Raw genomic sequence first — 27,273 nt, 5'->3', positions numbered from 1 at the left:
TTTTATGCCAGTCGGGAAATAAAACCCACAAGGCCAGTCGGTGTAAGACTACGATCGATTTGAGTGCACAGATTTGTCAGGAGGGCATCTGCCCAAATAAGATGTGAATACAGTACGTTTTATGGTTCTGATTTTTTAATAATGCACGTCTCAGGGGCCCCTGGTTTTCACCTTCAGCTTCAAAATGTGATGAGAAAAACCTTGAGTCATGGATTATCCTGCTTATACCATGGTCACTTGCGTAAACTTAAAGCTATCATTGATTTAAGCAAAAGGACAAAAATAACAGTTAATTTGCATTAGTTATTTTATATACGGGTCGTTAGATCTAGAACTCCGCCTGCTCTAAATCATACACAGAGATAAAGTAGTGCCATAAAATTACATTTATTTGAATGAATTATAATGAATAGTTATTAGAGAGAGAGAGAGAGAGTGTGTATGTGTGTGAATTACCTGCATCTGTGCTGCATCTCTATTAACAATGAAGCTGCATTTAATTACTGTATGCAGCTGTAACTGTTACTATGGTTACAATCATTTATATTTATAGGCAGCATTAATTTACAAGGGTGATTAAACTGACTGGAACTAGCTGTGCATTCAACGGTATGAACTCACACCTACCAATCAGCCAATCAGAATCGAGTATTCAGACAGACCATGGTCTTATAAAATATAATCAAGTATAGAGTGGTGTAATTTAATAAACCCCCTCCTAACAAAAGACAAAACAAAACAGTGAAGTATCTTTATATGTAAGTATTTCCAGTTCCAAAAATAAAATTATTTTCTAAATCCAATTCCATTTTTGTTTTGTTTTGCTAGAACCGGCCCAATATCGATCAGCGCCATCTCTAGTGTTAACCTTCTACAGTAAATGTGCAACGACAACCATTGACAGTCACATATTTTCACTTTTCATGCTTATATCGTAATATTCCTACGTTTCATAAGTTTCTGTTGTTGTTGTGTAGCGAGGAGTGTGTTTACGGTGACAGTGTGCATATCTAGGCAACAACGTTCTCTTCCCTTACATGACGTGTTAGTATGTCCCAGTACTTGCATACACTTTTTCTACACGCTCAAAATTATGTACTTTATCTTCACACAAAAACAAAAGAGTACATACTTTTAGTGTATAGTATAAGTAGACGAATTGAGATGCGGGGCCAGACTCTCTCACAGACTACGTTTACATTGACAGCAGTAATCTAATTATTGACCTTATTCTGAATAAGACAATATTCTGATTAAGGTGTTTACATGAGTCGCTTTTAGAATATTCCTTTCATGTTCCCGTTTTACATGTTATAGAACATAGCTCGTCCGACGTCCCTCCAGAATTTTCATGTATCGACATACAGTTGGTCTTTGTTATGGTACCGTATACAGTTTTGGGTGTTTCAGTTTTAATTTCACAAAAGCTTCGAGTGCAGTTAATTATTTATCATGCTATACCTGCAAATAGCCGGCTGCTTGAAGCCGTGGGCTGTGTCCCAAACCACGTATTTACCTACTGTATAGTAGCCGAGATAAATGCATTTCACCTGCTATATAGTAGGTAAGGACGTGGTTTCGGACACAGCCGTGCTCTCTTGCTTGCCGTAAAACGGTTGAGCACTGCCGTGTGTGTACGTGTCCTGTCGCAAAATGCGGTGAAAACTCCCACACGGTGTTAATAGTGTAATTAAGGTGACACTGTGTAGTAACCTTTTATACGCAGGGACTTAACACATACTGTAAGGCTAATATAAAATGTATTGGAAAAATCCTGTTATGGACTTAACCATATGGACGATATGGACTTAAAACTATATCAGGATATTTTCCGGTATTTATTGTGATAAAAATATCAGTGAAGATATAAATATAGGACCGTTCACCACTGTTTTTGGCTACAAGTGACAGCTGCATGCAGTCTTATGAGCCTCAGAAACACAAACATTGATCTAAAAGTAAAAGTGATTTTCTGTAACCAAACCAGTTCCAGATTGTAGAAGTAGCTCCTCGTTTAGCGATAAACTCATCCTCAGCTTCACGTCTGCCTTCCGCTGTACTTGTTTTCGCTCTGCACTTGAGCTGCGAACGGGTCGCAGCCTATTAATAAAGTTGATATAATCTATCAAATGACACATAAAATTGACATTTTGTAGTAATTTTCACAATTAAAATTAACAAAAAAAAAAAAAAGATCAGTGACATGTATAAGGTACATACACATTCAAATCCATAAAATAAGAATCAGGTGTTGAAGATAGGGAGCCAGTGATTAGAACCTGCTTAGGGAGTGCAGGTGGAACCGGTTTTATTTATACCCCTCTCATATCTAGTGTCTGGTGTTCCCTTTGCTATTGAAGTGTATGGTGTCATCATACCAAGATCTAAAGAGGAAGTGGACTTCTGAACAGATTTTTTGAGTTCACAAAAGCACAAACATCATTTATTTATTGTTAAAAAAACATATCTGACACATTTAGGCTGGCTTCAGACATCACACACACACACACACACACACACTTTGACTTTTCTCACAGGCAGGAAGTTCTTTGGACTTGTTCACTCGTAGTATGAGACGGATATCAATCCCAACGTCTCAATAAAATAAAAAATAACAACGCTTAAAGATGGTTTGGTGCACTAAAATAATCTAACGCTGAATATTATCCCACCAAACTCAGTTATTTCAGCTGGAGTGGAAAAGGTTTCAGCGATACTAGACCTACCTATATTTCTACCGTAGCTAATGATAATCAGCACGTTGGTGTGAAAAAAACATAACTTTAATAATAATAATAATAATAATAATAATAATAATAATAATAATTTAAAAAGCTGGGGTCCGAGCACCCAGAAGACAATTGTTGCATAAGCAATCACAGGAAAGCAGAGCCATGATTACAGGCAAAGGGATGCAGAAATGATTTGTAGTTTCATGCGTTCGCCAGACTGTTATGGGAGAACGGTTTTGAATATCAGAGTTCCTTTTTATGTGAGATTTGAGCAAAATTTGGAGGAGGGGGAGCAAGAAAAGGCAGCTAGATGTAAGCATTTTTAAGCATGTTGTTGTAACTTTTGACCAGAAGGTGGCGCTGTTACAAAATTTGTCAGATGGCCTCAGGTCATAGTCCTGAAGACGCCTACCAAGATTTGTGTCAGTTCGCTACATCGTTTCTGAGATACATCCACCCTTCCTGTTTGGCGGTTTCGCCGATTCGTCGGCCCGGTTTGGACAAACCGTTTGGAATGTTCAAAATTCTTTCGATAGCTTTGTGAGGCTTAGTCTGAAGATGACGTGTGCCACATATGGTAAGGATTGGACAACATTTGTAAGAAAAGTGGTGAACAAACAAAAACTGTTTTTCCAAAATCCAAGATGGTGGAAAATCTAAATTAGGCGCAACTCGTCTTGACCCAGGGAATTTACAGATGTCTGGTTTTTAAATTTAGACTCTGGCTCCAGGTCACTCTAGATTGTTTAGTCTTGTCCACTTTCTATTTTACGGGTAATTCAAATTCTCTGGTTTCGATTCTCTGGGTAACTGAAATTCTATGGTTTTGATTCTCTGGGTAACTGAAATTCTCTGGTTTTTGTTCTCTGGGTAACTGAAACTCTCTGGTTTTGACTTTCTGGGTTATTAGAAATCCCTGGGTTCTGATTTTATGTGTAAATTGAAACCCCTGGTTTTGATTCTATGTGTAAGTGGAATAGCCCTTTTCTGGAACATAAGAGTAAGGTAGATGAGCTCTTTTTTAACCCTATTGGTAGTGAGATCATAGTCTTCTTGAAACATATGGGTTATTTACTGTGTAAGTACAGTATAAATACTGGAGCTTAAGCTCGGGGTAGTGGGATCACTTCTGAGAATTCTCATCGGTGTGGATCTCGTGTGGTGGAATGGAACAATAAAGCTGGACCCTTGCTTCTTCTCACTCACGGCTGGTGTATTTTTTTTCCTATCTCCAACTGGGCTCAGGGGTAGATGTGAGTATTGGCTTCTATGTTGAATTTTAAGTGTTTTTGGGTAATAGGCTAAATTTACACTGTTATACAAGCTGTACACTCACTACTTTACATTGTAGCAAAGTGTCAATTCTTCAGTGTTGTCATATGAAAAGCTATAATCAAATATTTACAAAAATGTGAGGGGTGTACTCACTTTTGTGAGATACTGTGTGTATATATACATTGATTGTGTGAAACTCAAATACGTGAAATTCATATTCAAATACTCGTGTGAGCGCTTGAGCTCCAGTATATTGTTATAGCCAAAGAGCCCTGAAGATGGCGCTAACACAACCTGTTGCACGTTAAGCGTCACTGAAAGCGCTGAAGAAGAAGCAGAAGAAGAAAACGGCGCGCAAGAAGAAGGCAAAAATGGTGGCAGCGCTGCAAGGTGCGTTAAAGGGAACCGAACTGTCGAAGGCAGTTCAGGGCAACGTGGAGAAACACCTGGCGGAGCAGCAGAGTAAGATAGATTACTTTAAAGCGCAGTATGAGCAGTTTCGGTTAGACAGCGGTAAATATAGTGAATATACTGCTTCTTTCCTCAGCCTGACGCTGCAGGGAGATAGTAACACGATTAAACCGGCCAGCTCCGTTGTGGTTAGCTAGCTCCGCTGGGTTCTGTCTCAGCAGGGGTTTATGGCTACTGATATTAGCTTTATGGAGTTAGCTAGCTAGTCAGCCTTTTTTTTTTTTATCAAGGTTTCTTTAGTAGCATTTTTCAAATTAAACGTACAACGCCAACCGACCAAATAAACAACCCCCCCCCCCCCAAAAAAAGAACATACATCATACATATTACATACTCGATATCTCGGCGCAGCGACGGCACAGTCGGTGTGTTGTGTACAGTGTACAGTGACAAATGCCTCTTCGTAGAATCTGCAGAAGGTAACTGGCTATGTGCCCTTTCCAGCCCAAGAATCTCTTCTGCCAGTTCTTTAAGTCAAGCAGTGCTCACTCTCCTCTGGTTAGCACAGTATGAGATGACCTGACCTCGTAAATACGCCTTCAGCGACTTCCAAATCGTCAAGGAGGACATTTCTGGTGTTTGATTAATATCCCAAAAAAAACGAAATTTCAGATGCGATAAAACTAGTAAAAACCTCATCCAACAGAAGCAGAGGATTGAGTCTCCAAGGGTGGTAATTGGATTGCGTATCCAGGATGCGCATTCTCATAGTCAAGGGGCAGTGATCTGAAATAACTATGGGTCCATAATCACATCTGGCTATGAGGGAAAGCATTCTTTTGTCCAAAAAGAAATAGTCTATACGGGAATATGTATTATGAACTGAGGAGAAAAAGGAGTAACTCCTGGAAAGTAGGGTTGTGAAAACGCCACACGTCCACCATTCGGTATGACTCGAGGAAGAGCTGGATAGAGTGCGCCGCCCCAGACAGGGACGAGAAGCTGGATGAGCCACGATCGGTGGCAAGGAAAAACTGACTAAGATGTTAAGAGGAAGAAACCTTGAGAGGAACCAGACTAAGAAGGGAGCCCATCCTCACCTGGGTAACAACAGATAGTGTGAGAAAGTTCATTATGGATTCATGTGAAGTCTGTTTGGCCTTAGAAGCAGCCGTAGTCCCAGCAATCTGGAATTGGAGTAGATGAGAGCTCCATCCAGAGGTAGGACATCCGAAACGGATCAGGCAGGTCCGGAGAGCAGAAAGGATCAGGATCTCTAATATCTCCATAAAATCATGTGTGGCTCGACAGAAGGAGAGAGGGAGAGAAAAGATTATTAGGACTGTGCTTAGCGTAACAGAAAGTCAAGTGAGGGTAGGCTTGAGTAAACAAATACGTTTTAAGCCTAGATTTAAACACTGAGACTGTGTCTGAGTCCCGAACACTCATTGGAAGACTGTTCCATAACTGTGGGGCTCTATAAGAGAAAGCTCTTCCCCCTACCGTAGCCTTCGCTATTCGAGGTACCGGCGAATAGCCTGCATCTTTTGATCTAAGTAGGCGTGGTGGATCATAGAAAACCAAAAGGTCGCTTAGATACTGTGGCGCGAAACCGTTTAGTGCTTTTATAGGTCAGTAGTAGTATTTTATAATCAACGTGAGATTTCACTGGGAGCCAATGCAGTGTTGAGAAGATCAGGGTGATGTGGTCGTATCTTCTGGTTCTAGTTAGGACTCTAGAATGCAGCTGCATTCTGGACTAACTGGAGTTTGTTTATGTTCCTACTGGAACATCCAGACAGTGAGGCATTACAGTAATCTAGTCTAGAGGTGACGAATGCATGAACTAATATTTCTGCATCATGTAGTGACAATATATTTCTTATCTTGGCAATATTTCTGAGATGAAAGAGGGCTATCCTAGTAATATTATCTACATGAGCATCGAATGATAGACTGGAGTCAATAATTCGGTTTGTCATGTCGTTCTAATGCTCGTTTCTATAGCGAGCACATCAGTATAAATCTATCGTTCGTCTTAGAACTGGAACTACTCTTCGAGCCGTGCTGATGAACGAGTGCGTTCTTGTCGCTATAAGCAACAGCTCATCCGCAGGTACTTGCACGGCGGATGCTCTGCATAATCCGAGACTAAAACTGATGAACAATCGGTTATTTAACAAATGAAAACCTCGAGTCTAGACCCTGGCGAAACCACTTTCCGCCTGTTTGGAGTGTGTAATCGAGTCGGGTTCGCGCCTTGGGGTCGAGGCAGTGCTTCAGCTCGAGCTGCTGAACGCTTCTGAACAATACTTTCTGTTGTATTTCCATTTAGAACAACAGCATTCTGACCTGGACAAGCGGTACATGGAGAGCCAGGATCTGTCTTTAATTAAAGACTGCCAGAAACTGCAGGAAGACTTCACATCATTCGGTAAGCAGTTGTAAATCTTTGTGCCACGTTAAACAAAACGCAGTGTAACTAGGTTACCTGACCGCACTGGTTTAGTTTAACACCCGGTCCTGTGTATAATATAACTTCTGGACTGTAAGCAGATTCCTCATGCTGATCCTGTTGTTTTATAGATGAAGAGTTGACAGCTCTGCGTGAAATTAACAAGGGGCGTGAATCCTCGTACGCCAAGCTAGAGTCTGAGCAGGTAAAATAATAATAATAATAACAGCACGCATTCTTAAAACGTACGGAGTCCATGGGTGTGTCTCCTCGGATGTGACGTGTACTCGCGTGTGTTCTGTGTGCAGAAGGAGCTCTCCAATTTAAAGGAAGAGCTGGAGGCTGATAAGCGAGACCTGGTGCGCACGCTGGAACGTAAGTCGCGGGAGGTCGAGGGCCAGAGCCGTAAACGGGGACACTGTTTGTTTATGGAATCACCAGCTGTGCTGTGAAACTGAAGATGGTGTGGAACTTGTGAATGTATTTCTTTCACTTAACGAGCTTAACGCTAACATCAACCTGTCCAACTTGTACAGGGTAACTTGCTCACCGTATTCTGCTTTTTTAGATGAGTATAAATGAGTTGAGTGTTGTGTTCTCCTGAATGATGTGTTGGTGATTGATTAATCAGGACGCAGCGGCGGATGCGGAGGCGAAGAGCGAAGAGCTGAGCCAGGCCGTAGAAGAGCTGCTCAAGCTGCTGAAGGAGGCGGGGGAGGGTGAGAAGTGTGTCGAGTCTAGCGTTAACATGCACATGCCGTGACATTACAGCTCCAGGCAGTCTTTTCTACAGTAAACGGACATGTTTAAATTAGGAACCGTTTAGATCAGCATTTTCACTCAGTTGGCTCAGAGTAAAATCCACACCTAAAATAAAATAATTATTAGTAAATTTAAAAAGCTCTTTCTGCTCCCAGAGCAGTTGGAGGAGGAGTGAAACGTATGTAATAATCGGTACAGATGTACTTTTGTTATTTATTTTTATTTAATTATACTTCTTTTAACACATTTTGACAGAAAAATGGCAGGAAGTTCAATGCCAGACGCTGATCTGAAAAGATCTGGCCATGGGTCCTTCCAGGAAAAAACGGCTTATGTTGGAGATACCAAGCTGCATGTAGTCAATTGATTTGACAACAGGTCAGCCACCTCCCCAGTAGCTATGTGGGTGCGCACTCTGTATCCCATGTTGACAGATAGGACAAAGGCCAGAAGAAAACCATCAAGGTCCCTTGCCCTGCAGCAGTATCCACATACAATCAGCACATGGGAGGTGTTCACTTGTTGGATTCCATGATTGCTTTATATCGCACAAACATCCATTCAAATAAATGGTACCACCGCCAATGTTTTTAATTTCATAGATATGACGGTGTTGACATGTTGGCTTATCTACAGAAGAGATTGTGCTGACAATGGACTGACAAAAAAGGAGCAAATGCACCTTTATAATAATAATAATAACAATAATAAACTTTATTTTATTGAGCGCCTTTAAAAGCAGCTTCTCAAAGCACTGTACACAAAATAAGCAGTTTTTTTTATATAAAAGTAAGAATAACAATAATAATAATAATAATAATAATAATAATAATAATAATCAAAGTAGACATCACCAGTCAAACGCAAGTTTAAAAAAGTATGTTTTATGCCAAAGGCCTGAGCTTCCCTAAGTTCAAGAGGAAGAGAGTTCCAAAGGGAAGGAGCAGAGACCGAAAAAGCCCCGTCACCCACAGATTATAAGCGAGTTTGTGGAACAGTTAACAGATTGCATTGTAAGGAGCGCAGTCTGCGATTTGGGGAGTAAGGAATTAATAACACAGATATGTAATGAGGAGCCAAGCCATGCAATGCTTTGTATGTCAGCATCGTCATTTTAAAATCGACATGGAACCTGACCAGGAGTCAGTGCAAGGACTCCAAGACAGCAGTAGTATGATTACATTTTCTGGTCCCAGTCAGGATCCTGGCAGCATTTCAGCATTTCGGAATTCGGAATTCGATGGAGTAGGACGCGAAGTTGGAGGCTCCTGCTGATTTCGAATAAAATTGTAATTAATTAGCGCTTTTTCGGTCATACAACATATTTTGACTTATTCTACTGTGTTTCCTTGTTTGCACTTTTAACTTTGTCGCACTCAGGCTTGAGTTGCTGGCTTTACTGACGATATTTTTTAAAAAGGAGCTCCAGGAGCTCCAGAAGATTCTCGGGGAAGCGCTGTTTACTATCCAGCTTGACCTGCAGGCCGTGAAAACACAGCTGGCTAGTGATAAAGTTCCTACCGAGGCTACCATGTCAACACTGAAAGGTACTGTTGGGGAAATGGAGCACACTCTCTCCGGTTGCACCGATGATATAGCTCACATGAAGACTACTATCGAGTCTCTCACTGCGACCGTGACTCAATTAGAGAATAAATGTGAGGATCTGGAGTCGAGCTCACGGCGCAGTAATATTAGGATAGTCGGACTTCCAGAGGGTGCTGACACCTGTACAATTGCTGCTGTAGCGGCCTTGTTAAAAGACGCGTTTGTTCTGGAGAAGGAGCCGGTTTTGGACCGGTCCCACCGGACCCTTCAGCCGAAGCCCAAGCCTGGTGAACGACCACGAGCTATTGTGTGCAGATTCCACCATCACAGTGACTGTGTTGACATTTTACGCCGTGCGAGAGAGCTCCAGTGGATTAAAGTGAAGGATTTGATCATCTCCGTTTTCCCTGACTACACAGCCAAGACAGCCCGGGCCCGGGCTGCGTTTAACGAGGTTCGGCGTCAACTTCGTGGTATTGAGGGCGCTCGCTATGGAATACTTCACCCAGCTCGGCTTCGCGTTACATATAATGGAGTTCAGAAGGACTTTATTCAGCGGATGAAGCAGGAGACTATGTTAAACTCTTGATATCGTGGGTGAACTGCATCACCTACACAGCGGAGTCTTTTTCGCTCTTCTTTTATTTTTATTTTTTGCACTCGGCCTTCCAGCTCTAAAGAATTTGGATTTTTATTGAAGATATTGTTGTTGCATTACTCCACCTAGATTTTGTGGACTTACTCCTCTTAAAATGCACTTCTGTATTAATGTGCTTCTCTGTTTTGATGCTCTGACCGGGTTAGAGTTTCTGTTTATTTAATTTTATTAGTGTTATCTCCACGGCTTTACGTGCTACACTGTTATATTATTTGTTACAAGTCTTTAAAAGGTAAGGACATTGTATTTATTACTGTGTGCAGATTGTTTATCAGTCTTGGTAATTTTGTTGGTTAGTCCAGCTTACTCTCCGAGTTGTTTTCACATTGTGGACAACGTTCGGTTTCTGTAGGATACACTGCTGTCTCATTTGTTTATGGAGACTTTGGGTGTGGGTGTTTGGAGGATTGTGAGAGTAAGCAGAACATGCCAATGCTTTGAAGGATGTAATGTTATTTAATTGCGAATCTGTTTTTAGAGGATTTAAACCTAACATGGTGAACAAATTATATTATAGAATTCAGTCAATTTTACTGGGGTTATCTCATACAGTGTAGCAAGTAATAATCTGGAAAGACCTTTGTAATATCACAGTCTAAACCTGGATTTAAAGAGAAGCGAATTAGTAAATGAATCACATGTAAATGAATCATATGTAAATGAATCACATGAAAATGTATCACTTGAATATGAATCTCATGAAGATGAATCACATTTAAATGAATCACATGAAAATATATCACTTGAATATGATTCTCATGAATATGAATCTCATGAAAATTAATCACATGTAAATGAATCATACGTAAATGAATCACATGTAAATGAATCACATGAAAATGAATAAATAAATTAAAGGATCCTGGCAGCAGAGTTTTGTACATATTGCAGTTTATTGATTGTGGATTTAGACACTCCGGCTAAAACGGCGTAAAAATAATCGAGCTGAGTGACAACAGATGGGTTAATCAGTTTTTTGGGTACAGAAAAGCTTAGGATAGGGCGCAGTCTTGTTATATTTCTGAGCTTAAAAAAGGATGCTTTAACAAAACAATCAAATGTTAGGCTGGTATCAAAAATTACACCAAGGTTCCTCATCTTACAGAGCCATCAACAAATAAAGACAGTGGACCAGCTTTGAGAATTTGCTGACGGGAACCTATAAGCATACCTTCGTTTTTACCGCTATTGAGGCACAGAAAATTATTATTCATCCATCTTAGAAATACAGTTAGAAAGAAAACAAACATCAAGGTTTTCACCAGATTTTGAGTGAATGTAGATTTGGGTATCATCAGCATAAAAGTGATAATGGAGGCCGGACGATCGCAGCTGATGCCCAAGTGGAGATAAATAAATATTGAAAAGTAAAGGGCCTAAAACTGATCTCTGAGGAACACCAATGAGCACAGAGCTAGTGTCAAACCTGTAACCACCCATAGAAATAAACTGGGAACGGTCAGTAAAATAGGATTTAAGCCAGTTTAAAACTGTCCCTGACACACCAAAAACACTTTCAAGGCAGGTAAGTAAAAGACCATGATCAACACTATCAAAGGCAGCTCTAAGATCAAGAAGAATGACAATGGAAGTAGCTCCAGAATCTGAGGCCATCAACAAATCATAGGTAACTTTGACCAACGCTGTTTCAGTACTGTGAAATTTACGAAAACCTGACTGAAATGGTTCAAAGGGGTTATTATTTGTAAGATGATTACACAATTGGGAGGCAACACGCTCAAGTATTTTTGCCAAAAATGGAAGATTTGAGATGGGACGAAAACTGTTAAAATCGTCCAGGGCAGCATTTTCTTTCTTTGGCACAGGTGTAACAGCAGCAGTCTTTAGTACTGCTGGAACAACCCCAGTCTCCAATGATTCATTTATAATACAGAGGATGGTAGAGCACCAAAAATCGAAGCACGATTTAAATAGGCTTGTGGGAATTAGATCAAGCAAGGAAGTGGTTGATTTCGTGCTAGATACCTCCCGTGTGAGAGCCTCAGAATCAAGCAGTGAGTGAAGTGGCAGAGTGAGGCATAACAGAAATTTGTTTGCGAACATTATTATTCTTAGAATTAAAAAACTGAAGAAAAGAATTACATAGCTGCTGAGAAACAGGCAAGGTAGTAACAGCATTAACTTGAAGCAATCTGTTTATGGTTTGGAACAAGTGCCTGGGATTTCCTTGATTGTTTACAATAGCCTAAGAAATAAGGGGGGGGGGGGGGGGGGGGGGGGGGTGTTATAAAATTGAACCATCTTTGGTTGCTTAGTAACCGCTTCTTTACGTATTAGAATCGAATCATATTTTGATTTCAAGTCACTCAGAGTTTCAGAAAGCTTAATGATTTCTACGAGCAGGTAAACTTCTCTCTAATCAAACTCATTTAACATTTTCTTCATCGACGTTAACAATGATTTACATTTAACGAACTTTTTGTGTTAACGCCGAAATAATAATAATAATAATAATAATAATAATAATAATAATGAAGCCATCTTTCTAGAGCATACATACAACAGTGCACCCACGTCCTATTAAGTAGTTTAAATTAGTTTAAAACATTGTATTATTTATTTATTGTTTCATACCCGTCTTAATGACCTAGTTTCTTGTGTGCGCGTGCACGCTTGCTAAGACATAAACAAAGTCACAGAGTGCGATATTGGCAATAAACACTGCTATAAAAACCCGCTAGCCCCTCCCGGGCTAAATATTTCCTGTCCTCCAAAGCTAGAGATGTTCTCCTCTCATCATTTCCTCTGCCTGACCTGCACTGTGTATGTTTTAATCCGTGGTTATGTGCCGTTAGTGAGGTTTATGTGGTTTTCCCTCGCAGTACCGCGCTCTGTTCACTGCGGAGTCTGACCAATTAGCTGCATTTCACACATTCTGTGGTTTCTTTCACTGTACTAGGAGTAGTAAGTTTAAAGAATGTGTTCGTCTGAATTATTGGTGAACCAATGTGTGAAAACGTCCCCGTTAGGCTCCACTGACAGGCTCTAAATTAGAGCTCCTTAACGACAAGGTAGGGCTGGGAGTCGACTCCAAAAAGAATCGATTCCTCTATTCCAGGCATTTGGGAATCGAGAGTTGACTCCAAAAAGAATCGATTCCTCTATGCCAGTCATTTGAGAGTCGACTCCAAATCTTTGGACTCGATCCACACAGCGACGTTGGCCGCAAATTTAGTGTGTTGAATCGACTCCTGGAATCAATTACCACCACTTTGACTCGACTCCTACTACAAAGACTTGAACAAGCATTAGGCAGGGAGAGTCACACCCTCAGTTTCCTAACGGGTATCTAAGTGCTTGTCTTGTGGGCCCTAAACTGGATCATGCTGGTGGACCTGCCCAAAGCTTATTTTCATGCTTTCATTATTCCAAAAACAAAACAAAACAGATCCTTTCTAAGATTTCGTCTCATTCAACCTTAAAAGTCACTAATTACTCGCAGTAACACAGGGTGTGCGTATAACAGTGGTGTTTATTGCAAATACTGTTCATTTGTCACTTCATAACATTGTTGAAAAAATAATTGAATCTAGAAGTGCCTGACTTTTATCTGGGATTTATAGAAACACGGTTACTGAAATGACTAATGTTTTCTTTTTCTCATTTCAGAATGATTTTACAAATTTACTGATGGCTCAGAAAGTTAATGTGGAACCTCACCACATTTTTGGTTTGTGCCGGGAAGCTAGAAACAACTTGCTTTTTTTGGAGGAGCAAACCATAATTTTCCCAAGCGGAAACAATTGCGTGCTCTACGATGACCAAGTTCATTCCAGGTAAGCCTGCTGAGAGCTTCACTTCCTGTATGACCTTTTTAAAAATAACCAGCATCCAAACAATACAATTATACAGTTTCTTTAGATATTACATACCATAGGTGTATTTCTCACAACCAAATGTTACTCCACAGGTGCAATGCCATGCCGACAGGGGCCACAGGGCATACAGGCGCTGGCTATTAGCCCAGACCGGCGCTACCTGGCTGTGTCAGAGCGCAGAGAACAGGGTATCATCACTGTCTATGACATACAAAGCGAGCAGTGCTCCAAGAGACAGGTACTGACAGGCGGCAGCGACAGCATCCATGAGTTCATCTGCATGGCTTTTTCTGCCGACTCCAAGTACCTGCTGGGTCAGTCTGGAGGACCCGCTTGGAACCTCTTCTATTGGGAGTGGGAGAAGAATGAGGTTATTGCCAAAGTGAAGACCAAAAGGCTTGGCTTTGTCAGTCAGGTAAAATCTTTGAATGTCTTGTAGTTGTAGGTGAAGGTACACTCAGTTAGTCCACCCTCATTCTTTCATCTTCAGTAACAAATTTATCCTGGTAAGAGTCGTGGTGGTATCTGCACTAGCCTGTTGATATTATTTTGAAAACAAGTAGATGTGTGCTTTTAATATTTTCAAGATTATTTTGATGCACATGTCAAAATGACAGCATGTGGCTAAAGCAGAGTCTGAAGCCATACTTCTTATTTAATTATATGTTGATGGTAATAATTTCGCTAACCTATAATATCCTGTTTCTTCTTTTAACAAGACCATTTTTCATATTTCGTTGTAGCTAGCTTTGTAATTTACGACATTACGGTATGTGTCCCTGTGCACACTGACAGTGTATCGAGCCAAATGGGGAGCTTCAGATGTACACTAAAATGTCCCCTTTTTTGGCCTTAGACACAATAATAGATTCACAGTTGGTTTTTTTTTTATGTGAAAGTTTGTATAGTGATTTACAGTTTGATGTACAGTGTATTTTCTCAATGCCAGGTCAGCTTTAATCCGAAGGACAACACACAGGTTTGCGTGAGTGGAAATTAAGTCTTCAAGATTTTCACATTAGAGAACAACTTCCTGAATCAGACCAGCTCGTTTGAGATGGACCTACAAAACATCATGTCCCATGCATGGATGTCTGAGGACTGCATCATCTTAGGGACAGAAACTGCTCACGTTGAAGGCCGGACACTGGCACAAGCTGAGGAGGCCTTCTGAGAGGTAGTGCCATGCAATTCACGTAATGGAGGTTAGGACGGATGCAAATGCAGATAAGAGCTTTATTATACATGACACAAGTTCATCTGTGAAACATGGTGGAGGTAGTGTCATGGCCTGGGCTTTTGTGGCTCCTTCTAGAACAGGCTCACTAATCTTTATTGATGAGGTAACTCATGATGGTAGCAGCAGAATGAATTCAGAAGTTTATGACCATGTCTATGTTTTACAATTTGGATTTGTCTGCCTGTCTCTCATATAATAAATCTCTTATCTGCATTTGCATCCAATTATGTGAATTACATGACAGGTAGCAATAGAGAGAGATGCAGGGAACCTCTCCAACATCCTCTTGTTCTATATTAATATTATAATGCTTGTATCATCCTGCAGTATAATTTTGATTGGATTCTCTATGATCTACATTCTCTCCCTCGACAGGCGCATCACTGCCATCACGCAGTTCTCTAAAGGCTTTGCCTGTGCAGCTGGGCCGGGGCTAGTTTACCTTTATGAGAAAATAGAGGAGTACAGCTACAGGAAGACTAAACAAATAAGAGTGAGTGCATTCATATTTAATATTTGGCAGAAGTTTTTATATGAGGCAGATTACACAGTGAGGTAGCTGAGCATGATTATGGTTAAGGGTCTTGCTGGAGAACCTACCTGAGCATAAATGGAAATAATCACTAAGAACTGTGTCCTTCTGATCTGCAGATTAGCCATAAGCACACGCCAAGGTCAAATCTACCACGTCACCCTCGCCTCGCCCGAGATTAGCCAGGTAACAGAGCAGCAAAGGGTGTGCTGAGTATACAGTAATAAATAGAGACATTTACACCAGGTTTTTCTTCTAGTATAAAAAGGACATCCCAAAACCATTGTATATTTTTCCAGAGTAAGCGGGCCAACTTCGAGTTCCTGTTTCACTCTGTTCACTCGGGGAGCATCACTCGTCTGTCCACCTGCTCCTCCAAACCCCTCTTCGCCACCTCCTCCAAAGACCACTCCGTGCGCATCTGGAACTACAAGACCAAGTAGGAGCTGTTAATGTTTTATTTACATAACAATCTTTCTCATACTCAAGGTCACTAACGATGATTACGCACACTAGACATAAAATTAAAATACGTTTCCAAGGGATAAATAAATCTCTGTTTTTTAATAGAAAATAATATATTAATTATGTCATCGTCTGGCTAGAACTGGAGAAATATCATATTTTGTCCAGGCATTGTATATCTGGTACTCTGTGTGCCTACTCCAAAACCATCACAGCCTTATCAGACATGAGTATCAAAATGTCCATAGCGCTCATTTCCTGTGACAGTTTTCTGACTGTATGGTGGAAAATATTGTAATTTTTTCTGAAGTTGTCTCAGATCATTATCTTCTCTCGTTCATAATATGTATTGATCATAATATTCAGGCTATTAAATTAAAACCAGACAGTATTATAACTAACCCTATAGATGATAATATAGCAATATCAGATCAATGTTTAGAATGTTTTACTCCCCTTAGAGAGACTGAACTAGCTACATTAATCTCTTCAGCAAATTCATCAACTTGCATACTAGATCCTGTACCTACATGTTTCTTTAAACAGATTTGTCCTGGAGTAATTGAACAGCTTTTGAAATATAATCAATTCTTCCCTTAGCACTGGCTATGTACCTAAATCACTTAAATGAGCGGTTATTAAATCCCTGATTAAAAAACCCGACCTTGACCCCTCTCAACTGTCCAGATATAGACCTTTATCAAATCTCCCCTTCATCTCCAAGATCTTAGAAAAGCTTGTAGCACAGCGGTTATGCTTATACTTGCATAGGAATAACATTCATGAAATGTATCAGTCAGGATTTAGACCTCATCGTAGCACAGAGACGGCGTTAGTTAAAGTAGTAAATGACCTACTACTGTCCTCGGATCAGGGTTGTGTCTCGCTGCTTGTGTTACTTGACCTTAGTGCAGCTTTTGATACTATAGATCATACTATTCTCCCTGATAGATTAGAAAATGTTGTTGGCATTAAGGGAACGGTCCTCTCCTGGCTCAGGTCTTATTTGACCGATCGTTCTCAGTTCATAGATATAAATGGAGACTTATCCACGAATACGGAGGTTAAATTTGGTGATCCACAAGGTTCTGTTTAAGCCCACTGCTTTTTACTTTATATATGCTACCACTAGGTCAAATTATTCGTAAACATGGAATTAGCTTCCACTGTTATGCTGATGATACACAGTTGTATGTTTGCAACTGAAAAATAACAATAGACAACAACTGAAAATAGCGAAAAACTTTGCAACTGTTTTGTAAGTCACCCTTTTTACTGTTCACCCAGAGTTTGACTCAGAATAATAATAATAAATCTCAGAATAATGAATCTATGTGTTTACATGAACTGAAGTTTCTGATCATAATATCAAAACTGTCATACAATCCTATGTGACTAAATGATGGAATTGTATGTTATGTTGGACCGTGCATTCCAGAGATTTTTATATTTTATTACTTGAAGACAATGATGAGGAGCAGCATCGGAGAGACAGTTCGCTCCATTCTCCAAAGAATCGGGGAGAACAGCCTGTGGTGTATGTTTTCGCTGAAAGGGTCAAAAGGTGGGAAGCTGGCTTTGACTGATCATGAAGTGTATCGCCTTGTACACTGTGAGTATGAAGGATAAAAAATGTATACATGACAGTATATGCCTCCTTTTGCAAACTCTTGAAAAAGTTTTGCCTTCAGAAATTGGACATTTTCTCTGTTATGGCATTCCAAGGCTGAATGTTTTTGTTGATATTTATGTTACAGATATTGCCGAACGAGCCCATGGACGTGAATATACTGTTGCCAGTTGCAGAGAGGCCATCGGCAGCTACCTAAAGAATGCCCCACCCAGGAAAGGTGGCAAGAAACATGAGTGTTTACGATTAAGTCTAGAATTTAAATCTACAACTTCTGTGATTCTTTTTCTTTTCTCATTCATACAAATGTGCCATTGTGTAACATTGTTGACTGATTCATTAGTTTTTATATCCATTTGAAAAGCAAAAACCTTTACACTATGCATATAACTTATAGCGCATCCATACTCCAAACCTTTTGTGAATATTGATGATTGATTTGGAGGTTTCAAATTATGAGTGAATTGTGGTTCACGTTCTCGCGTTCAGGAATGGGTGGCTAATGTCTGTAGTTTACTGATTCCGAAATTGTTGATTCAGACTGCATCATATTGTACATGTATATACCAATGAAATGAAATGCCATATATTCAGATATATCCACTGTCTGTTCACAGCAGAGCTATGTGGGATCTCCAGTGCGTCCTACAAGAACTGGGCCTGAGTCCAGTTCAGATTCAATTTTGGAATCTCATTCCTCTCAGTAGTTATATCATACACTTTCTGTCAAACTGTCAATCAAAGTAGTGTGTGTGATAATTTATGACCCTCTGTGCTTCCCTGACTGGCAGGTCTGTAGGGGTTGTTAGGGGGGTAACCCTATCAAGTGTATAAGCCGGTCAATCTGGCTCCTTTGTGTCTTGGGGTTGTTGTGGAGAGGTGTGTGTTGGGGGGAATAGCCCCCCTCCCAACAAAAGGTGTTTATGTTAATGAGCTTGGTTTTTGGTGGGGTGAAATACGTCTAAAAAGAAATAATGATTTTAATATGGGGATGTGTTTGTGTTACTGTGTGGCGTTTTTTCGTTTGTGTAAACACACTGTTAGAAAAGCATGATGTTTGAATGTGTACATATATGAGTAGAATATTTGTTTTGTGAAATAAATGAAAACAAATGTTGATTATGTTTTTAGGGATCCCGGTTTACCTTTGAATAAAAAGCTTAGGAGTTAAAGCGTCTTCTTAAAAAAAAAAAAAAAAAAGAATCTGTTTAAAATAATCGTTTGTATTACATACATTCTAAACATAAACCTTTAGGATGTAAAAACGATTAAAAGAGCTGTTTAAAAAGAATCCGTATTACTAGGCTTCCAAAATAACTCATAAAAACTTTAGGAGGTAAAAATGGTTAAAAGAGCTGTTTAAAAAGAATAGCGCCTATTACATGACTTCTAAACAAAGATCCTTACGAGGTAAAAATGTTAAAGTGCTGGTTAAAAGATGTTTAAACTAGGAGATAAGTTTTTTCCAGAGATGTCTTCCAGTCGCTGTGTTAAGCAGTAATGAAGTTAAACTCAGACACTTCACTCTTGCTAAACCCCGCCCACACATACGTGTTTTCAGACACGCCTCTCTCTCTCTCTCTCTCTCTCTCTCTCTAAACACACTCATACACGTGTTTTCATCGTAGCCAGTACGTTCTGTCAAAATGTCAATCACGGCGGTAGAACTAGAGGGCTAATTTATGGTTTGTGTTTTTCCTGACCGACAGTTCTGTAGGTACACCTAATTTATGGCCAGGGGTGGTGGGGGTGGTAGGGGTAACCCTATCCACTGTATCAGTGGGTCATTTTGGCACCTGTATGTCTGGGTTGTGTCCTTCCATTCCTTGGGGGGAACATAATGTGTTTATGTTAATGACACTGTTGTGAAACGTGTTTCTCCCAGAAGTTTGGCAATTTATTCATGAAGATATTGTAAAGACGTTGTTGTTTAACCCTGAGCAGGGCGTCAACAACTCCAAAGATCATGTCTTAAGGCCGAGGGTTTTTTTAGGAGGTAGAAAAACATTTAAAGATGATGTTTTAAAAGAAATGGGTGTTTCGTCCATAATGGTAAAAAAGAAAAAATGGTTGTACGACAATGTGAAATAAATCGGTGGAGACATACTGAGTACATTTCTGTTCCACAGTCTATAAGGATCCCCACCATTAATGTAGTGTGAAAAATGTACATACCCCTCGTGACTACATTGATTAAGGTTTAAACATTTTTATTTTGTGATGGCAGAAAGACAAAACTGTTGTACATTTGGTATCTGGTGATTTTAGAATTAGACCCCAACTGTCAAATATGTTTTGAAATAGAATGTGAATTGCTTTGTCAGGCATAGAGCACGATGGTATGGAAAGAGTATGATGAGGTGATCTAATGCTTCTTAGACAACATAAACGCAATACTACAACATGCATCTACACAAAATTACACAAACACACAACTCTCTGTGATAGCCATAGTCAGGAGTCAGTAAGCAGAAGGCTGTGGAAGCAGAACAAGTTTAGAGATTGCGTTTATGTTGTCTAAGAATCTGATTAGTCAGTTATAGGATGCATTTGGTTGTGTTAATTAACTGCAAATAAAGTTTTTTAGTTTACTGATTTTCATTCACTCAGCTCAAGCAGGTCATTCCTGCTGATATCTATATTACTACTTTACATGCTACGTCTTTATCTCCACCACCTCTCAAACAAAGTGATCCCCATGTATTGCCTAACCCTAACCTTAATGAGTGTACCTCCTCAAAATCCTTGTGGCCAGGCTGAACTGCAGGAAGGAATTGTTAACAAGATGATGTTACGGCCTGAATTACCAAGTGGGGGTAGTGTAGTAACTCTGAGAGCTACAGTACAGTAATAAGTTTATTTATATTTACTCAAACCCCTATACAGGAATAATAAATTGGTGTGTGATTTCATGAAAAGAAAAGTAGGTTCTGTGTGCATAAGAAACAAAGAAAGACCATTTTCTGAAAGGAGTCACATGAAAAGATTGCAAATTGCTAATTGTTTGCCTGTATTTGGACTGCTGGGTGCCAAACCTCATGAAATGTACCTCTGTTGCTATAAAGTTTCATTATAATGCAAATTAGTTCCATCAATGAATCATCATGCTATAGAGATTTGTTAAGTCAATTACATCACATACACATCATATGAAGAAAAAACTTAACTCCATACATTAATACATTAGATGTATTGTACACTAGCATTAATGTCTGAAAATTAAGCTTAATTTCTGACAGGGGTTTGAATGTTTTCAGATGGTTTCACCAGCCACTGTTCCACACTGTTTCATCTACTTGGTTTTCATATGGTTCGTATCCATCATTGCAAATATTATAAATTTCATTTCAAATATTCCAGTCTGTCTTGCCTTTGTGCACAATATCATACCTTCTGTATCTGCATGTGAGTGTTTATTTTAAATGGAGGCAAAATGCCTAGGGAATCGGTCATCAATTTCTTCTGAAGTCATCTGTGGAAGACATAGCCTTAACATGAGCTTCATTTCTTAATTGAATGTGAATTTAATCATAGATATAATCTAAATAGATTTTTATTTTTCTTACTCCGGAACTGGCTGATCTTTGAAGATTTGACATGTTTGACTTGCTTTTCAACTAGGGTGCCGGTGGAGCGCATGGTGAAAATCCATGTTCCTACATTCATACGTTATGTTAGATGCCAGACTCTCCTAGGTTGAAGGTACTTCATAAAAAATCATAATGAAATGAATTAAAAAAAAAATCTGAATATGAAAATGATTCAAGACAGATCCAAATAAACAATAAAGTTCCAATGAACAGTAAAGCTACACGTTCTCTTCCTCTAACTTGTTCAGTACTCGTAATACAGATTAAATACGTGTGAGCATATGATGACAACTATGGATCTGGTCCAATGTTATTTTGGAACAAAGAGCAAGCTGCATTTTCTCAACATGAATGTTGTGTGTAATTTATCAGATTGTCTAGATGTACATCACACATCTGATGAACAAAGATTTCCTCTCCCATGCTGTAATGATGGCTGGAAACTAGGACTTAATGTCATATACTGTAGAAATTTATTGTTCATAATGTTGAGAGCAGATCTTCTCTTGTAGATTTCCAGAAGCTTCGACTAACTTCTGCTGTTTCAAAGCAGGACCTTCAAGATGAGGTTTTAAATGGGTTTCACAAGAGGAAGTGTTGTGGATAAAAATGACATGAAATAAACACGAGGGAGACCTGGTATGAGTAATATGTAATTTTATTGAAGATGTGATAGAGAGTGTTCAGATCCAAATCCAGCCCCTCCGATGAAGGAAGGAGGGAAAGATGACGGGCACCTAAACACACAGAAGTAGTATTAGGCGGATATTGATGAATTGGATTCACATTTTAAGATCTTTTAAGAGTAACACACTATGGTTTATGAGTCACAGAGAAAGAGAAACGCACACACATAGCTAACACACACACTCTTACACAGTCAAGGACGGGCGTGCAGACATAACATAAACACACACACACACACACACACACACACACAACATTATAACTTTATAAAAATAATAAAAAGGAGTATTAAGATATTATAAGGGTAATATAAAGAGTAGTAGGATATGTAGGATATTAGAAGGGTAATATAATGATATTATGAAGTAGGAAGTACAGTAGACCATTTTCAAGCAGTATAACTATATATAAAATAGAGATATAGAGCAAATATGAAAGGAAATTATAAACCAGAAAAACAAAAAAATATAAAAGAAACTTATTCATACTTCAGATGGTGAAGATTCTTGTCTCGCGAGGAAGGGTCAGACGTGGTGTAAATGAGGGCCTTAATTTTAAGAGAGAAGCCATTTATAAGGGTAGCTGAGTGAGTCAAGCTGACCCCGGGAGATAATAGTGAGACCAAGGTCTCTCTAAATTGTTGTGTCTCTTTTATGCCCGCTTTTCAAGTAGTATAAATATATATATAAAATAAGAAATATAGAGCAAATATGAAAATAAATTATAAACTAGAAATACAGGAAAATGTAAACTTACTCATGACTCAAATGGTGAAGGTTCTTGTCTCGCAAGGAAGGCCTTAATTTTAAGAAAGAACCATGAGGAGCCATTTATAAGGGTGGCTTAATCAAGCTGCCTCCCCGCGAGATAACAATAAGACCAAGGTCACTCTAGATTGTTTAGTCTTGTCCACTTTCTATTTTACGGGTAATTCAAATTCTCTGGTTTTGATTCTCTGGGTAACTGAAATTTTCTGGTTTTGATTCTCTGGGTAACTGAAATTCTCTGGTTTTGATTCTCTGGGTAACTGAAATTCTCTGGTTTTGATTCTCTGGGTAACTGAAAATCTCTGGTTTTTGTTCTCTGGGTAACTGAAACTCTCTGGTTTTGACTTTCTGGGTTATTAGAAATCCCTGGGTTCTGATTTTATGTGTAAATTGAAACCCCTGGTTTTGATTCTATGTGTAAGTGGAATAGCCCTTTTCTGGAACATAAGAGTAAGGTAGATGAGCTCTTTTTTTAACCCTATTGGTAGTGAGATTGTAGTCTTCTTGAAACATATGGGTTATTTACTGTGTAAGTACAGTATAAATACTGGAGCTTAAGCTCGGGGTAGTGGGATCACTTCTGAGAATTCTCATCGGTGTGGATCTCGTGTGGTGGAATGGAACAATAAAGCTGGACCCTTGCTTCTTCTCACTCACGGCTGGTGTATTTTTTTCCTATCTCCAACTGGGCTCAGAGGTAGATGTGAGTATTGGCTTCTATGTTGAATTTTAAGTGTTTTTTGGTAATAGGCTAAACTTGAGCCAACATTTGGCGACCCAGATGGGACTGGGCTAAGATCTATATTTCTGGAATCTCTCCCGTGGGACTTCGCTTTCTAAGCAACAGACAGGCCGTATAGGAAAAGGCATTGCAGACGCCTGTTATTTCAAAGCTCTGTTTTAGTGGTCTGTTGTTAGGATTGGGAAGCCCCGGGGTGGGAAGAAAGACTAAGTGGATCTCCAAAAGAACCTTGAGTGAGTGAGAAGAGGTAAGAGAAGATTGTACGTTTTGTAATTGTATAAGGTTCATAAGACTGTGTAATGAAATTGTATATGTGTTGTGTGAGTGAAAGTCCTGCAATACCGCTGGAGGAAGGGAAAAAAGGTAGAAAAAAGGTAGAAAAAAGAGAAGAGAAATAGAGAAATACTCCAGGGCTAGGATAGGAAGCAGGTGGAAAATGAGGCCTCAGACCCCAAATACCGGCTACTAGACTAGACTAGCAGACTAGTGGCGGCTGCATTGGTGGGGACCCCTAATACCACTGGAAAAAGATAGATAAAAAAAAAAAAAAAAAGATAGATAGATAGATAGATTAGATTCCAGGGCTGGATAGAGAGGGGAAATAAATCCTGGGGCCCAGGTCCGGGTCGCGCAATACAGCGTGCCCGGTGTGTGAATGGAACGTGTACTAACAAATGTGTGTGCTTATAATATGAGTGCTTATAATATGAGAGCGGTGTGAGAGCGTGTAAGTTTTGGAGACAGGGAAAAATGTATTTATTAGTGCTCTGAACATGAGCTCCATACCTAAAGAGATGTGTGTTGGATAAGCTTTAAAACAAAAATTAGTGTCGGGGAGAGTTGGGTTTAATTTATATGACTGTAAGCTTCAGACATACGGAGCTGGTGTGGAGGTACTTTGAAAACCCCATGTAATTGAATAAATAGTGTGATAGTGTGGAATACAATGTATGTATGTGAGCTTGCCGGCGTTGTTGATAGAAAGGGGTGTATGTGTGTGTTCCTATCTGTTCTTATCTGCGCAAGCAGGCCTGCCGTCTGTGTGGAAAGAGAAAAAGGAAAAGAAGAAAATGTGTGTGCGCGCACTTCAGACTGAGCTGAGTAACATAGAACAGTGTGAGATTTTTAAAAAAATTTGTTTTAATGTTTTGAATCTGGTACGGACTTTCTGTGAGTCGGGTGTGACTGTGTGTATTATAACTTTATTGGTATCGATAACTGCTGTTTTAAAAATTGGGGGAGCATGCAAGAACATTGTAAATATTTTAGGCATCTGTCAGACTGCCCATTGTGTGAATAAGAACTTGTAGACCAGTAATATATAACAAAATTGTTGAGAAATCAGTGAGTCAGTCCATTAGGACCTTTCCTTTATATTCCATAAATTATGAAGGTGTTGTTCAGTTAAATGACAAATAATAATACAATTTAATTTTTGTTTAATTACCCAAAATTGGGTAATATTGAATAGGTAAATATTATGTCTAAGAATATTGTAGACATGTAAGAATTGCCGGACTGGCCGTTGTGTGAAGCTGTGTGAAACAGTTAAACTTAAGATTTATAAGATTAATTGAAGCATTTACTTAATTAATTAATCGTCATAAGTAAATTGAATGTATGTACTCTGAGTGTATGTGAGTCCCTAGGGAGGCTGGCTGGGCCGAGTACGGACGGAAGGGAAAAGCGGGCATAAATCGGTACGAGATAGGCTAAGCAGGCTGGAACAGCAGGACAAGGTAGGAGGAAAACATTTGGCTGTGAGAGATAACTTAGTGGATTTAGGGGGCATGTACAACAGACTCTAAGGGCTGAGAGGTGTGAGACACGGCCAGAGTTATGGCTGAATGTAAGAAAAAGATGAGCCCGATAGAGAGGGTGATAAGCAAACACTGTACAGATGAGAAGGACATTAGACATTATTGTAAAAAATGGAGTGAGAAGACTAGTGGTGAGTGGAAATGGCCCGAGGAAGGTACTTTTGATGAACAGCTATGCCAGATAATGAAAGAGAGATTAGTTGTATGGAATGAACAGAAAAAAGGCTTGAGATTGAGGGAGAAATATGTGAAGACAGAGAAGATAGTGGACTGGTTTGTGGAGGCAGGGAAAGAGGAGAAGGAGAAGGATAGACGGCAGAGAGAACGAGCAGAGGCGGTGATACAGAAGAAAGAAGAAAAGGAAGCAAGCCTAGGAAAAAAGATAAAAGAGGCCGTTCAGAAGGAATGGGCCGAGGCCCCGCCCTCATATAACCCTCAGTACCATCCTCCAGCGAGGCCTGTCGGGCTCTACATGATGCAAGACCTGGAGGACAAAGAAGATGAATGGAAAGAAACTGAGGTGGACATACAGGGAACATTCACCGGATACCAAAGAATGAGGCATCGTATGCTGGAGGATGGAGAACCTATCAAAATGGAAGAAGGTGCTGCCGAATACGAGGATAGAACCCCGGTCGAGAGCGAAAGCCCACGGCTGGACCTCCCACAGGTAGGCAACAAAGAGAGGGACAGGGAACTACAGGAGTATATGAAAGACTGGACCCACACTCGGTGGCCGGAGCACGGGGAGATTCCCCCCAGCACTAGCACCCCGAGGCCAGGGTCACTGCCGAGGGTGCACAAGCAAAAAGACAAGAGACTGGGGGAAATACAGGAGCAGGAGGGGCATGGGACCAGGGGCAATCAAGAAGGTCGTAGGAGCGAGAGAGGGCACGAGGGTGGAAACGGAGCACGAGGGGCTCCACATACCACAGGAGGAAGAAAAAGTGAGCCGAGAGACAATGTGGGGCGGGTGGTCCGTATAGAGGGGGATGTGGTGCTCTCCCCATATACTATTGAGGAGGATAAGGAATTGGAGGGCAGGATTCGTCGGCTAGAGGACGGGATATAATACGGCGTGGGTAAAATGGATGAATTGAAAAATCTCGCAGGTCAAGCATTCCAAATGGCGACTGCTGTGAAAAATAAGTATGCGCACAAGCCCCGTTTGGGAGAGTCAAAATCACAGAGGTCGAGAAGAGCACTGAACCAGTCAGCAGGAAAACATGTGAAGAGCCTGAGTAAGGCCTCAAAAGTCCTAATATATCACCAGCAGAAGAAGAAGCAAGTGAGTTCAGACATGGATCTGGACGAACAAGTGGGGACTGAGAGCGAGGGGACAAACAGACAACGAAGGAAAAGTTGAACAAGACATCAGTGAGGAGGAGGACTTGGAGCCTAGAGGAGCTAGATCACTACGGAGCAGGGCAAGCCTGAAGCCCCCAGTGAGATTCGAACCTGGCAGAACAGCTTACTTAGCGCATGCCGGCTCCCGGGTCAGATGATTCCCCTCATGGTTAAAGGAAAAGCCCTACATTATGCACCCTGGAGTTTCATGGACCTAACGGGCCTGATCCAACGACTACCCAACATGTGTGAAGGGGGGCAGAAATGGATTACACAGTTTGAGGAAAAAATATCAGGACAGCACCTGGCGATAGGCGATATCAAAGCCATTCTCTGCCAAACAGTGGGCAAGGGACGGGCTGAAGAAATTTTTGATGGGGCAGAGCACAGGGATTTGATAGACGACCCCAAGGCTGACGCCATCCCCTTTGGCCTGTACCGACAAGAAATATGGGACGCTGTGAGGAGTATGTTTCCAGCTAAGATGGACCCTGGGAAGCTCGAAAATATAAAACTGAAAGACGAAGAAAACGTGATAACCTTCATACAAAAGTTTCAAGATAAATGGAGGGATGAAACGGGTGCCAAATGGGACGATTCAGTGGCAAGTGTGGGATTGTTCAAACTGCTATTGAAGAAGGCTCTCCCTGGGAGGTACAGAAGAAGTTAGAGGAAGTGGTGGGGCTCAACGCAATGGAATGGGCTTCATTTCTGGCACATGTGACCCATCACGTGGAGCAACACAGAAAGCTGAAAAAAGAAGCTAAAGATGC

The 27,273-nt window shown here is 40.3% G+C and overlaps 2 protein-coding genes across 3 annotated transcripts; both read left to right on the top strand.

Annotated features, from left to right (window-relative positions):
* The first annotated feature begins 4,355 nt into the window (after nt 1–4,355).
* LOC108274705 (nucleoprotein TPR) lies at nt 4,356–8,968 on the top strand. 2 transcript variants are annotated; one of them, XR_001814525.3, is made up of 5 exons: nt 4,356–4,469; nt 6,754–6,852; nt 7,005–7,078; nt 7,182–7,410; nt 7,505–8,968. XR_001814525.3 is itself a non-coding variant. In XM_017484988.3 (5 exons), the coding sequence occupies exons 1-4, from the start codon at nt 4,379–4,381 to the stop codon at nt 7,323–7,325; spliced, it is 408 nt and encodes a 135-aa protein (XP_017340477.1). In that variant the 5' UTR covers nt 4,356–4,378; the 3' UTR covers nt 7,326–7,336; nt 7,505–8,968. The 2 variants fall into 2 exon arrangements, 1 of the variants encoding a protein (XP_017340477.1); XM_017484988.3 differs by having other exon boundaries at nt 7,182–7,336.
* Nucleotides 8,969–13,516: 4,548 nt separating this feature from the next.
* On the top strand, nt 13,517–15,620 carry LOC108274714 (cilia- and flagella-associated protein 57-like). Its single transcript, XM_047161341.2, has 5 exons — nt 13,517–13,638; nt 13,773–14,095; nt 14,630–14,857; nt 15,296–15,413; nt 15,572–15,620. Exons 1-3 carry the CDS (start codon nt 13,620–13,622, stop codon nt 14,678–14,680), a joined length of 393 nt encoding a protein of 130 aa, XP_047017297.1. The 5' UTR covers nt 13,517–13,619; the 3' UTR covers nt 14,681–14,857; nt 15,296–15,413; nt 15,572–15,620.
* Nucleotides 15,621–27,273: the final 11,653 nt, after the last annotated feature.

This window comes from Ictalurus punctatus, chromosome 2, assembly GCF_001660625.3.
Source record: "Ictalurus punctatus breed USDA103 chromosome 2, Coco_2.0, whole genome shotgun sequence".
NCBI classification, from domain to species: Eukaryota; Metazoa; Chordata; class Actinopteri; order Siluriformes; family Ictaluridae; genus Ictalurus; species Ictalurus punctatus.
Note: the sequence above shows the minus strand (reverse complement) of the source record. Positions and strands in the feature narration are given on the sequence as shown.